Source organism: Varanus komodoensis, unplaced genomic scaffold, assembly GCF_004798865.1.
Source record: "Varanus komodoensis strain SLA01 unplaced genomic scaffold, ASM479886v1 scaffold3, whole genome shotgun sequence".
Classification (NCBI taxonomy): Eukaryota; Metazoa; Chordata; class Lepidosauria; order Squamata; family Varanidae; genus Varanus; species Varanus komodoensis.
Genome location: NW_025335761.1, coordinates 56,159,916 through 56,174,671, shown reverse-complemented (window position 1 = coordinate 56,174,671; position 14,756 = coordinate 56,159,916). Strand labels below are relative to the sequence as shown.

At 49.0% G+C, this 14,756-nt stretch overlaps 1 protein-coding gene across 2 annotated transcripts in view; it reads right to left on the bottom strand.

Annotated features, from left to right (window-relative positions):
• Positions 1-1,371: 1,371 nt before the first annotated feature.
• INF2 (inverted formin 2) overlaps positions 1,372-14,756 on the bottom strand; it is a 40,699-nt gene continuing 27,314 nt past the window's right edge. The window contains exons 2-7 of one of the 2 annotated variants that reach the window (XM_044436075.1): positions 11,651-12,059; positions 10,480-10,595; positions 7,849-8,008; positions 6,374-6,407; positions 5,149-5,290; positions 1,372-3,029 (exon numbers count right to left, since the gene is read on the bottom strand). In XM_044436075.1, the coding sequence (XP_044292010.1) occupies positions 2,772-3,029; positions 5,149-5,290; positions 6,374-6,407; positions 7,849-8,008; positions 10,480-10,595; positions 11,651-12,044 (1,104 nt within the window). In that variant the 5' untranslated portion in view covers positions 12,045-12,059 and the 3' untranslated portion in view covers positions 1,372-2,771. Of the gene's footprint in view, positions 3,030-5,148; positions 5,291-6,369; positions 6,408-7,848; positions 8,009-10,479; positions 10,596-11,650; positions 12,060-14,756 lie in introns of those variants that run through there. The other variant, XM_044436076.1, reaches the window with a different exon arrangement.

Genomic DNA, 14,756 nt, shown 5'->3' with positions numbered 1-14,756 from the left:
GGCAGAGGGGGAGGAGCAGGGATACCTGTCATGCCAGGTAAAGGTGGAGGTGGTGGCGGCATGCCTGGCAGAGGAGGAGGAGGAGGGATTCCCTCCATGCCAGGTAGGGGTGGAGCGTGGGGTGCAGCTGGCACTCCCGGCAGTGGGGGAGGAGGGGGGATTCCCCCCATGCCGGGCTGGGCTGGACCCTGAGGTGGCGCCATGCCAGGGAGAGGGGGCGGCAGTGGCGGCAGTGGTGCTCCAGGGAGAGGAGGAGGGGGAGGTGGCGGCGGCGGTGGAGGAACAGCCGGTGGAGTCGCAGTTTGCCCTGGCGAAGCCGAGCAGGGCAGCCCCTGGGCTGGCGTGATGTCCTCAGCCACGTTTGGTGGCTCTGAAGCACGTGGCGGGTTGGAGCAGGGGGTCGCCGGAGGAGCACGGGTGCTGGGAACTTCCCCCACATCTTCGCTGGTCTGAGTGCTCTCAGTCACCTGGCCAGAGGCTCTTCTGGAGTTTGAATTTCTTCTCTTCGGGCACTTCTTGATGGACAGCAGCCTCTCCATGACCTCTTCCACGCTGTTGCCTTGGACTGCAAAAGAGCACACGGGAGTGTGGGAAGAACTGGAAAGAAGGGGAGGCTCAGAGCGAACTTAAAGCTAGTTCAAATCCGCCTCCTTTGTCAATATAGGAATCCGACACTGGTCAAGAGCTGCAAGAGGGAAAATTGGGGACAGTCTCTGCAGGTCAGTTCAGCAGAGCCAAGTGCCCCATCCTTTCACATGGGTCCATGGATGTTAAAGGTAAAGGTTTCCCCTTGACGTGAAGTCCAGTCATGCCTGACTCTAGGGGGCGGTGCTCATCTCCGTTTCCTAGCCGAGGGAGCCAGCGTTTGTCCGCAGACAGTCTCCGTGGTCATGTGGCCGGCAAGACTAAACACAGAGGTGCACAGAACGCTGTTACCTGCCCACCAAATGGTACCTTTTTATCTACTTGCATTTGCATGCTTTCGAACTGCAAGGTTGGCAGGAGCTGGGACGGAGCAACGGGAACTCACCCCGTTGTGCAGATTCGAACCGGCGACCTTTCGATCCACCAGCCCAGCAGCACAGCGGTTTAAACCACTGCGCCACCTGCATCCCTCCATGGATGTTAGACAAGCTTTAATCATTGAGCTACCGGCAAGGGGACTCAGCTCAGCTAAGAAAAGCCCAACATTTGAAACACCAAAACCTTCAAGCAGCTTACAGGGCTGTTGGAGTTGGTGTCTGATGGCCCCCCTTGGCATGGCCCCTGCTGTGCTGCACCCCAAGGGCCCCCCATCTTGAAGAGGGGCTGCTCCAGAGAGGAGGGAGGGGGCAGGCTACCACTGTGCCCCCAGCCTTGGCATTTGCTCTCTCTTCTAACTGTACTGACTGCCAGAATACACACCAGTTGTGGAGGTTTTCCTCAGGTGGCTGACAATGTTGCTGCAGGTTTCAACCATACAGATGCACTAGACATGCAGTGATATTTATTCATGCACTTTAAAAACGTAATAATTCTGAGGTGGATACCTCAATGCCCTTGAGCATCCACACCAAGTTTCAGGTGCTTCACAGTCCGGACACTGGGGCAGTGATGGACCGAGAGATGGACAGACAGACAGACGTGTTCTTTCATTATTATAGGCAGATGCTTTAGGAGCTCTGCGGCTCCTTGTGAGGAAGGTGCACAATGGGTATTGTAGTGGGCTGTTAAGTGCGCTCCCAGTTGACATGACAATGTGTAAGACCCAGCACTTCTTGCCATCACGACGTGTGACACGAGGGTCCAACGTGCGCAGTTGCATTCTGCAGGAATTCCATGGGAGAGACACATGGATTCGACCCAGAAAAGTTTCCTCAGGTGCAAGCATGTGGCGCTTTAAGCACTGTGGAGGAAGCAAGGGTCAGGGTATAAAACAGAGGAAGCGTGAGCTGTTGCACCGGTATTTTCCCTCACTCTTACATCACTGGTGGGCCTGTGTGCCTTGTGAGAGGATCTGTTGCTTGCTCTGCAGCTTGCAAAGTAGCCAGAGGTGAGGTAAGAGATGGCATGGAATAAGCCAGGCTGTCTTTCTTGGAAGAAGATTCCTTCACATCCTTTTGGCTCTTAAATCGTAATGCTGAGTGAAGGAAAGGGTGCTTTGTTCCCCTCAAGTAAAATAGGATCTAGTAGATTAATGGGAAGTTTAACATGGTATGTGGGGAAACATCACCACAGGGTGATATTTTTCAGGACATTTCCTCCTGTGTTGAATATCCTTTTAAAAATAAACTTACCTGAAACACCATTGTCAATTCAGCCACACCAATGCCTATATGTTTGGGATTAAGTATAACACAGACTGTGTTCATAACAGGTGCGAATCCACACTCTAGGGTTGTGTCTGGGTTGAATGTGGGTTGCTGTTGAAATGTGAGTTACCTCGTTGTCTGAACCTGGCTGTGCTTCCAAGCCATGGCTTGTTAACCATGAGGACCCATCCAGAGAACTCATGGTTTATTGCTGGGCTGATTGTTCACCATGGTTTGTTATCTCAGCTGTTTCAGCAACAGGGTCTGGCTCCGTGATGCCCCATACTCAGTCCTAGGTATGGGTTATTGTATCGTGTGAACCCACTGAGTCAGTATTTTGGTATGCCCTGTACCATCGATTACACTGTGCTGAAAAGACTGGTTATCTGACTGTGTTGTAGCTGCAATTGTGTTTCACAGGGTTTGCATTACATTGGTGTAAGTTGCCAGTGTTTATTAAAGTATGATCACTCCTGTCCCTTATTTTGAGGTTTTTATTATGTAAGTTCTACTGTCATATGTAACTTGTAGGGAGGGGGGTGTTCCACGCTGAATGCTGGCCAAGAAATATTTTAAATGAATAAAACAAATCTTACTGTCACTGGCAAGCAAGATAGCTCTGTTTACTAAGATTTCCAAAGATTCCCACAACAAAAGGCTGGAGCGATGAGAGGGTTCAAGATGCAAGAGGCTCTGGAGAATAGACAGCAGTTGGACAGAGACTGGGAAGCGGCTCACCTGAAAGATACAAAGGGCACCTACAAATTAAACTCTTTTCTTCATCATCATCTTTATTTCATTTATACACTACTCAATATGGGCTCTCTGCATGGTTAACAAAAATGCATGAAAGAATAAAACAATGCAGACATGATTAAAACAATTAAAAATGTCAGAATTTAAAAACCATTTAGGGAGTTGAACACTTTCTGTATCTTCAATAAACTTTATATGGCAGTGACTCCAACTCTAGCACTGATTCAATGCTATTCCAAGCACAGAGCGGCGCGGTTAAGCCCCACGGGTAAGAGATGCAATCGCCAATCCGGTTTCCCAGTGCAGAAGCAACCACTGTGTTTTTCCATGCACTCGTACAGGGTAAAGGTGCATGTGCATAAGAGCTCATGTCCGAACAACAGGCGTGTGAGGCTCACAGGATAAATGGCCATGTTGATGCAGTGTGACTGTGAGCAAGGCACCAAGATCGCATTTTATGCACAACTGATGCAATGCCATGAATTAGAATTATTAGGATTAATAAATTAGATTCTGATAGATCTCTCTGTGCTTATGGATTATTTTTACTCACCAGCAACACTCCCCAACAAATACACATTTCAAACCAGATCGCTTTTTGGCCGTATCTGGCAGCAAACCTCACCTGCATAGCGCTTCTTTTGAGGACTGGAAAGGATTGCCTTATATTACAATTTCCAGCCTGCAGACACCCAAGGCCTCACATTATACTGGTCTCCAAAGGCAGGAAACAGAAACTGACAAAACAGGAACTGCATTTCCACTACCAGTGCAAACCCACTGCCAGGAAGAGCTCCAAAAACTTTTCAGCTTTTACAGCACATCACAGAGGGAGTACAAGCAGCTGCCACTTGGGGGCATCATTCTAACATGCAGAAGTACATGTGCCGTAGCTTGCGACAGGATGCTTTGTTAAAAATGGGGAATCCTTTAGTTCAGGATTGTGGAACTGTTTTTGGCCCAGTGACACCATTTCGGGGAAGTTCTTATGGAGGGAGGCAGGGAATTCCCATACTGGGTGGAATATTGGATATTAAGTAAGCGTCACCTGATAATGCTCATGTTGTTGTTCTGATGTGCTGTCAAGTCATCGCGGACTTCTGGTGACCCTTTGAACAGAAATCCCCCAGAATGTCCTATTCATGACATCCCTGCTCAGCTGTTCTTAATTCAGGGCTGTGGCTCCCTTTAAGGAGTTGGTCCATCTCCTACTTAATTTTCCCCTTCTTCTTCTGCCTTCAACTTTTCCTCGCATGTCTGTCTTCTCCAGGGAATTTTGCCTTCTCATGATATACTCCAGGTAGGACAGCCTCAGTTTTGCCATGTTTGCTTCTAGGGCAACCCTCATATCCCTTATTAATGTCTAGCTCTGCACAGAGCTAGAAGTAAGGCCTAGACAACATCTGGGAGGCCACAGGATTTTTCGGACTCACAGGTCTGATGACAAAGAAGACCTTCAGCCTCAGAGCTAAGGGTCTGTGCTTGGATCCTTCCTCTCCCTCTGCCTTGCAGCTGCTGCAGAAGGAACCAAGCTGTGTGCTGCTGGGAGCTCCTATGAGTAACTTCAAAGAGGGTAAAGATAACATCTGGAGGAGGGCGGGGACTGGGCTCACCAGGATGCAACATATCCTGGTAGCACTCCAACCTCCTTCCCTCTCCATCTGAAGTGTTGCCACGAGGAGCCGAAACCATCTGACTGGAGGGGCAGGAGGACTGCAGGAGCAAAGCTCACCTCCACACTCCCCTCACCATGTACAGAATGCCTGCAATCCTCTGGTTCAGGGCATCCTGGGCCTCCCCACTGGATCATGCCCTGAATTGTCTTTGGATCTCTGGTTAAAACATGGCTGTAAAGAAAACCTTGGGCAACAGCAAACGGATAGTGTTGGTACTGCCTGGGCTGCTGCAGCCTTTTGCGTTTGGATATCTTTTCTATTTCATCTGGTTTTCAATTTGGTCGTGCAGCCTTGCATCCACTTATTGCTTGATAACTGTTCACGAGTATGAGTAAGTTTGAGTTCTTTGGCACAGGAGACAGAAACGTTAAAAACACACGGCGACACATAAGAAAAGCTGCATTAAAAAAGAGGACCCTGCTCACTTTGTTGAACAGACAAGAGAAAACCTCGTGATGATTGCTCATGTCAATCCCATCACATATCTTCAACAGCTCCTCATCATCCTCAGATTTGGCCTCCTCAAAGGTCTCACATTGGATAAATAGGTCTGCATCCTCGATGTCTCTGCACAAAGCCCACAAGGGTAGAAATTAGCATGATCCTCAATTAAAAACAAAATAGTATCAATTCATTTCTGTTTACAGTCAAACTGGTGGAAGCAGATTCCTCTAAACCGTAGCAGTTCCCAAGCCCCTTTATTCCTGTGTTTGCACTGAGTTGGTAAAGTACACATCATTAAATCGGGGATGGGGAACACTGGACCTGGGGTCCCATTCAGCTCCTCCAGAGTTCCCATAAGTACATCAAAAAGCCCTGCTGGATCAGACCAAAGGCCCATCCAGTCCAGCACTCTGTCCACACGGAGGCTAAACAGCTGCCTGCAGGAGAAGAGTTCCCCTATCCAAGTTCCTCAGCTATGGGAATCTGCAGGCATATTGCCTCTGGCAGCAGAGTCCAGTCATCTTTTAAGCTGTCCAAATTGGTGGTCATCTCTACATCCCGTGACAGTGAATTCCACTGTTTAACTCTGCCTTATGTGAAACAAGTCCTTTCCTTTTATCTGTCCTGAATCTCCCACCAATGAGCCTCATGAGATCACCCCACAGGGCTCTAGAATTACGGGAGGGAGGAAAAACATTTCCCTCTCCCCTTTCTCCACAAAATGCCTAATTTTGAACACCTCTATCATGTCTCCCATCACTTGCCTTTTTTTCCAAGCTACTGACCAGTGATTATACTAAAAGGTTGAAATGTCCCTCTTAAAGCTTAGTTACACTTAGTATTAAGCTACAATACACTAACATTTTTGAATACTTTTGGTACATCTCTTTGGCCTTCAGTGCCTCCCCTTTCACCTTCAGCTCCACCCATTACTGGAAAGGGAGCCTGGAGAGCTTCTCAAAACTGAATTTTGTCCTCATGCTGAAAGATGTTTCCCCGCCCTCCGTCTTCAAAGAGCCTACTTTAAACACCTTAGCAAACTCTGCAGGCAAATTTGCAAGCCAGAGAAAGGTGTTTTGGTTTCTCTTGTTAATACAGACTCATCAAACCAAAATTAATAATGAATAGGGATGACTGAAATGACAGAGTCTTGCAAATAAGGCATAGATACATGCAGAACCTGTATCAAATTGATAAATAACTCACCGCAGCTTAGTTAACAAATCCAACAACTGGAGACCTGGAAGTAGCAAATGAAAGGAAAAGAAAAGATTGACTGTGAATTTAGGATTCATTAAGGGTGCAACCCTATGCCAGTTTAGCCCATAAAGGGCCTACAACTCCCAGCTTGCTCCAGCCAGCTAGCCTTGCACAGGACTGTGCCTTCCTAGAATGAAACATGCTCTTTGCCAAGTGATGGAAGTTGCTACCAGAAAGCGGGGAAAGGGACCGTTTCTGAAATAGACATGCAGCTAGAAATTGCAATGCAATGTGCAAAAATGGAAACATACTTGAAAAGCTGATGCATTCATGGATAAGCAAGGTTCTCACTTCAGTGCACAGAGGCAATGTGGAGTAGTGGTTAAAGAGCTGGGCTGGGGCTTGGGAAATCTTGGGGAATTCTGGTTCCCACTCAGCTATGATGCGCGCTGGGCGACTTTTGGCCAGTCACTAGCTCTCAGCCCAGTCTGCCTCTCGGGATTCTTTGGGGGTAAACCATTGCAGCTGATCTCAGTTCCAGTCAAGAAATGCTGGACATAAAAGCAAAGATAACCAAACCTTTTTAAAAGGTTACGAGCCAGGTGGCTCTCTGCAAACAATTACAGTGGTTCACAAACAATTACAGTGGCTCACAAACTTAATCTGTTCCAGGACTCTGGTCATGACCCAAATTGGTCATGAGCTAAGTCAAATTTCCCCATAAGGTTTGATGTCAATAAAGTTAATCCATTCTGTAACCATTTTTTTAAATCAGAAAAATCTGAAGCAAATGACAAAGAACAACAAAGACTGTGGCCATCTCCCCCCGCCCACCCCGAGCACAAGTGCGGCCATCTCCCCCACCCCAGCACGACCGCGATCGCGCCCATCATCCCTGCACAAGTGCAATTGCGATCGCGGCCATAGACGGCGGGGGAGGGGGAGAGATGGGTGCAATTGTGGGTGTGCTGGAGGGCAGATGGGTGCGATCGCAGGTGGGCTGGGGGGGGGGAGACAGGCACAATTGTGCTGTGGGGGAGATGGCCGAGATCACAGTTGCACTTGTGCAGGAAAGACGGGCGCGATCTCGGCCATCTCCCCCACCCCCGGGCACAACCGTGATCACGCCTGTCTTCCCTGCACAAGTGTAGCCGTGCTCATGGCCATCTCCCCACTTGGGGGGTGGGGTAGGGAGATGGCCGCGATCGTGGTCGCCACCCAATGCGGAGTTCGTGCCCTTAGTCCAAATTTTTATGACATTTTTGTTCGCAACCCGATTTGGTCGTGAACCGAGGTGTTCGTGAGCCGAGGTACCACTGTACACCACACTGGGACTAGATCCAGTGCTAGTCCAATTTAAGTCCCATTCATTTCAGTGGGTCTACTCAAAGAAGGATCGGCAACAGCTAAAACCCTTTGTTCAGCCCAGGTCAGTGACTGACCTCGAACAGTGGAAGATCCAAGCAGGCCACTGCGCTTACCAATGAACTCGTTCCGCAGCTGCGTCCTCGCTCGCAGCTCTTCCGTTCCCAAAATGACTGCGTTGATGGCACTGAGCAGCGTGATCATGTAGGGCACATTGTCTGTGGCCGAGAGCTCGTTCATGATGACGCTGAACCGATACTGCTGGTTTTTCACACTCTGTGAAAATGAAGAGGCTTTATCTCCAAATCAAGGCTGAAGACAGCGATGGAAAAATGCCAGAGCCCTGGGTGGAGAGATGCTGGAACCCTATGCAATATGGTCTGCTCTCCAGGAAGCCAGATATGTTCTCACCATGTGCCACCTTATTTTTTTCACTGAGGTTGTTGGGGACTCAACCTGGGGCCTTCTTCCATACAAAGCATGTCCTCCACCACTGATCTACGGTCTCCTCCTCATTCCACATGACGGATCCGCTATTTCTGCTTCTACCTTCAACTCAAATTCCACTTCTTTGACACCAAGGGCTGAATCCCATTCTGGAGATGCTCTTGGGGGCACAATCCAGTGGTCAAAGGAATAGATGTGAGGACAAAGATAAAATTACTCACACTTGAAGTTCTTACCAGTTACTGCCAGCAACTGAGCCTTAAGGGGGTAATTTCAACCATTTAGAATGGGGGAAAACAGCACCTTAGCCAGGAAATCACCAAGTAGGCAGTGGCTGAAGGAAAGGGGGTGGGTCCAGGGCATGGGAGTGTGGCCATCTGGGGACACTGGAGGACCAGATGGGAACCCACAGGCCTGGCATTCTGCATTCTCTCCACAGGCCTGGAGAGCCAGTGTGGTGCAGTGGTTAAGAGCTGGGACTGGGACTCAGGCGATCCGGGTTCGAGTCCCCGCTCAGCCACGGAGCCAGCTGGGTGACTTTGGGCCAGTCACAGACTCTCAGCCCAACCTACCTCACAGGGTTGTTGTTGTGGGGATAAGATGGAGGAGGAAATGTAAGTTGCCTTGAGCTCTTTGTAGGAAAAAGGCAGGATATGAATCAATCAATCAATCAATCTCTAGTGTAGACAGTGGCTGGGTTCTGACAACACAAACCACGGTGGTTTTTTACCACTGATGGTCTGCTGCTGTGTTGTCTGAACCTGATCATGGTATTTCCCTATGGTAAGTTTGATCTTTAGAAACCAGAAATAAGAAACAATGGTTTGTTCTATTGTTTCTTTGTATCACCATGGCTTGTTGTGTTGTCTTAACCCAAGATCACGGCTTTGATGTTCCTGGTATGTAACAAACACAGAATCCTTCGGAGAAAGTGGCAACTGCAGGAGCTGTTCCAGCCATCTAGCCTGTACATGTGGACCGACAAGGAAGAGGCAGGTGCCACAGGCAGGAAGTGATGCATGCTGGGATTGAGTTTCAGGTGCAGTGACTGATGGGGTACATGCCACCAGGTGGGAGGACTGAGCAGGGAGGATGGTAACTAAGATAAAGAAGAAATGACTTGACTGCCATGATAAAAAACGGCAAATCATGCTAACTATGCAGGCCCATTTGTTACGCTGTGTGAACACAGCTAGTCACTGCTAAACCATGAGAATTTGGGGCAGTCAGTTCTGGACAGGCAAAAGACAGTAGTTCTTCACGGTGCCACTTTCACTTATGGAACTCTCTTCTACAAGTTGGCTAACAACGGCCACGAGCTTAGACCCACACATGTGGCATTATGACCCACTGAGGCTTTTGCAAAGAATGGCATATAAATCCCCTAAATAAATAAATAATAAATAAATTATGAGGCGGGAATGATGTAGGAAAACATAAAATGCTTCTTCAGATCGTAGGAGGATGGGAACTGTACACATTTCTGGAATGTTCCCCCACGGTGAAAAGAAGCATAACCTCCCTGCAAGCAGACAACTAGCAAAATGGGAATAGAAGAATAGAACCTTTCTAACTTCTGTCTTTGGGTATTGCTTATTTTTAAAAAAATTGCAAGTGGAAATCCAGAAAAGGCCTTCCACCTAGGCAACCTGCAAGTGCTGTTTCCATCTCATTCTGCCGCACATGCAAACAAGGCCTTCACTGGTTTCAGAAGAGGATGAAATAAATCTTTCCAAGAATATTAGCCCTGAGAGCTACACTTTACTTGCAGCCTCAGAGGTTGGACGCTAGTGAACACCAACCAGTGCCTGGAGTGCAAGAACAGGAAATGGGCAGCTGGTGTCAAGCCCTCTTTCTGGGCTTGTCAGAAGCAGCTGGCTCCCGGCTTTGGAGAGCCCGTGGGCAAGAGACCTTCACTAGGCCGGCTATGGTGACCAGGAGCTCTTCACTGCCTTTCCCATCACTGCGACCTCCTGCTTGCTTGCGTGGCTAGGTAGGACGCTGGGTGGTGAGTGGGAGGAGTGATTCTTGGCGGGTGCCCAGCCATGCCTATCCTTGCTGCTGGCCCGACAGTTGGCCACTGCAGAAGAGTATATGTTGACAAGCTTGATGGTCAGATTCAGCAGGTCTTTCTTCTATTTCAGCATCCCTGAATGCATGTGCTTAGGATCCTAGAACCCCAGAATAGCAGAATTGGAAGGGGCCGTGAAGGCCATCGGGTCCAACCCCCTGCTGCTGCAGGACACCAGTTACACCATCCCACTCGCTTCACTTCATTTGACCTTTGATGCTCTACTTGCCTTGAAATGGTCCAGGGCGTCCAAAGCCAGGGCGTGTCCCTCAGCAGAATAAATGCACAGTGCAGCCAGGAGTTCAAAAACTTGCTTCTTGACCATGACGTTCGAGGTGTCGAGTGCTGCAGAGATGGGACAGGGTGGGAGAACACACCAAGGTCAGCTGGCTTGGACAGCTGCATCCCCAAGACAACCACAAAGAGCCAAATAAAATGAGGTGCCACTCATGAAATTGTCAATGGCATGGATAGCTGGTCAAATTGCAGATCCTGGGCCCCTGGTCTGGATAGGGATGTGGGTGTGAGAGTGTGGGGTGAAATGCGAACTTAGAAACACAGAAACAGAGCGAGTCAGAAGGGGTCCCCTGGGCCATCTAGTCTGACCCCCCCGGCTCCAGCTGACTCCGCTCATGACATGCCTACCATGTGCATGTCCAGCCTATCCTTGAACACTCTCACCTCCTGTGGAAGCCTACCCTTGGGGTCCTAACTGTCAGGAGGTAGTTCCTGCCCTCCAAATTGAACCTTGGCTCCCTGAGCTTGGCTCCGTTGGAGCACGTCCTGCCCTCCTCTGCAGGGGAAAACAGGTCTCCACCCACCTCCATGTGGCACCCCCTCATGTTGCCAACAGAGTCTCCTCTTCTCCAGGCTGAAAAGACCCGGTTCCCTCAGCCTTGCCTCATACTGCTTTCCCTGCAATCCGGCCACCGTTCTTGAACCCTTGGCCACCCTTTCCGATCCTGGTGGGGGGTGAGGGATAGCCCTGATGTTTGCACTGGGGAAAACAGCATGCAGAGGACAAGTGTGCTCCATGATCTGAATTGGGACCACAACAGAGGACAAAGGAGTAAAGCCCCACACCAAAACCTGCACCACTAACAGCCGTGCCTTAGTGGTGGGAAAATGACCTGGCCACGCATTTCCAGATGTGATTGAGGCAGACCGATTCAGAGATAAATGCCATTGATTTCAATGGGTCTTCCCTGAACACACATCCAAGTGCTTCAGAGTGCAGCCTTGCAGCAGGTAGCCTGAGCAGGTGCACTCACAAGCCCCACTGACTTCAATGGAAAAGACTACTTAGGAAGTGTGAATGAGACTGCAGCTTTAAAATGCCATGGAAACGGGGGAGAACAAGATCGGAGTGCCCATGCATGGATGAGACGACCTGCTCCCACCTTGGGAAAGTTTCCTGACGTAGCCTTCGTTGCTCACGATGTATTCGATGCCCTTCTGCGAATTCATGACTGCTCGCACGCAGTTGATGCACGTCAGCTGAAGCAAGGCATCGGAAATTCTGGAGACCCCCCGGCCGGAGAGTCTGTCCAGGGCTTCTAGGAGCAGATCCAGCCCACAGAGCTCCAGAAATTGGACCATCCAGCCATCGTCGCTGCTCTCCAGCCTCTTTTTGAGCCCCGAGTAGTTCACCACGGAAGGGATTTGCAGAAGGCGGATGCAAAGTTCCGGCTCTGCATTTTCCAGGTTGGCCTCTGTCTGATCGGAGTCCTGAGGTCCCAGTTTCTCCTTCAAGGCAGCCCATTTCTTGTGTGCACCTTCTTTTTTGAGAGACATTTTGTCCGCTTGCTCCTAAAGGTGGAAAAGGGGGAAAAAGCAGAAGAGAAGGCTTCTGAATAATCCAACAATACTGAACCAGTCTCTAGACAAAAAGACACATGAAGCAAGGCCTTCACTCTGCCCAAGGCAGGCTTCAACCCCCTAGAGGGCATAGTAAGCTCGAATGCCTTCTCATAGACCTCCTCTGTTTTCCCCTAGATAAGTTTTCCCCTAGATAAGAACCCTACAAAGGCTCTCTGGAAACTTCTCTCAAACTTGGGACTCTTTTTATTATTGGCTAGCGAAACGGGACTTCATATAGATTTAAATATGTTTTTAAGTTATCAGAAGGAAAGGATGTGGGGGCTGACCAGCAGGCCTGATGTTTTTGATGATTGATGTTGTTTTTAGTGTTCTTGTTTTGTTTTGTTTGTTTTTAGAATTATAATTTAAATAAAACTTATTATATAAAAGAAGGATGGACAAAGGCTCTCTGGGAAAAAGGCCAGTTTTTCCTGTGCGATTAGCTCCCCGGCCCATGATTGTCCCAAATTGCAGGGAAGATTTTGTAGCTAGCTCGTGTCACCTGAAGGCATCAGGTCATCCACTGGGACTTGTGTGCCTGTCCATCCAATAAGCATCCAGCCCCAAACATCAAAGCTAGCCTTCTGGTTAAAGCACAATACCCATCCCTTTAATGTGGGCACTCAGTCACTGTCACGTCACGGAGCTAATGACTTGTATCTCGTACGGAAAGGTTCACGGCAGAATCACATCACAACGAACACGGTCCACTGTTTTCTTCGTAATTCGATGGGAGGATAACCTTGGGTTACCTATCAAAGCTTTGACTCATCACTGATTGCTGAAAGCTTTTTAGGAACAAGCCAAAGTGGTTTCAGTAAATAAACAGAGGGCCTCCTTGCTCCTCCAAAAGTTAAATCAAGATGCATTAGGCTGAAATATAGGCTAAGCCCTGGGGAATCAAGAAGGCATTTTGATCTGGGACGCCATGGAGAACGGGAAGAAAGAAGGAGATGTTTATCTTGGAACAAGGATCTCAGCTCAGAACAGACATCAGGACTTTTTGTGCTGGTGTTGCCCTGAAGCTTGCTTATTCCAAGCCCAGTAACTATTCTGTCTGGGGATGATGGGAGTTGCAGCCCAGCATAACTGGAAGGCACCAGACTGGGGAAAGCTGGCTGATAAGATACTACTAATATGTTGCTTTTCCTGCCAAGAGCTCAAGTAAACTGCACAGCTTTGTGCGTGTCTTGACACATTTTATTTCCGCTTCTCTCAACAGCAGTTGTACGGATTTGTTTTCAAAACTTCCACAGTTTGGGCATTTTTAAGAGCAAAACTCTGTTCCTGCGGCAACTGCAGCGGCCTCTCCTCCTGACACAGCTGTGTCACCAGAAAGGAATGTGCTAGACTTCCAGTTTCTCCCTGCAGAGCGTATTCACGTGATCCGGGACACTGTGCTGTGGCCAAAACATTGCAAGTCAATCGTGCAGATTTCCAAATCACTCCACGGTGGCCGTGCAATTTGTCTGAGGCATGGCAGGAGGAATGTCCGAACTCCCAGATAAGACAGAGTAACAAAAGCCAAGATGGTCTTTACAATAACACACACACACACACACACACACACACACACACACACACACAGATTCACATTAGGTGAGAAATGCAGGAAACAGACTGGACACCTTTGTCCCTAGACTGTGCTTACTGGCAGGGAGGACTTTAAGCTACAGTGCGTAGGTATGTTTGTACTTTTCATCCCACCCGTTTTTTTCCTTTGGCTCCACCCAGTTTTCCCTTTGGCCCGACCCGCCAGGGCAATGCAGCCCCTGGAGGACTGGAACAGAATTCTGCCCTTGGCTGAAAGAGGTCAGACTCTAAGTGGCTGGGGCCCTACCATGTGCAAGGGCCGGTGCGCTGTAGTGGTGAGACTGGGAACCTGGGAGATCCATGGTCTAGTCCCCACTGAACCCTGAAGCTCACTGGGTGACTTTGGGCCAGTTGCTCACTCTCAGCCTAGCCTACCCCACAGGTCTGTTGTTCTGAGGATAAAATGGAGCTGTGGGATCCTCACAAAGGGGGAAAAGGGTGGGATAGAAATGCAATGCCATAGTAGTAATAAGAGTATTTCTTCCTACACAGAGTACCTGCCATGCCTCAGGATCTTCTCCAAGCACCACTGGTGCTCTGCACGCCCAGAGGAAGGGGAACCTTCCCTGTGGCAGCGGCCTGACAATGCCCCCCCCCCCCTTCTTCACGGCTGTGTTGGCCTTGAGCCAACATTACGGTCCTTTCGACACCAGGTCAAAGCCCATTTCTTCGTCCAAGCCTTTCAAACTGGCTTATTAAGCAAGTTGATGTGAGCTGTTGATGTACTCCTTGCTTTTTATTACTGGAGTTCTGCCTTCCCTGAACCAGTGCCCTCCCGATTTTTGAACTACTATTCCCATCACCCCCCCCCCCCAGCATGGCCAAAGATCAGGAATCCTGGGAGTTGTAGGCCAAAGCATCCAGAGTGCGCTCAGGCTGAGGCGGCTGATGTTGACATTTTATAATATTTCAAATCAGGATTTTGTAGGGGAAAATAGGCAGGGTGGGAATGCATCCTGCACTCCAACTTCCAGCTGATTTCCAGGGGAGACATACCACATCCTCACTCCAACACACACAAACATGCACACACATGCTTTCATATTATCTCAG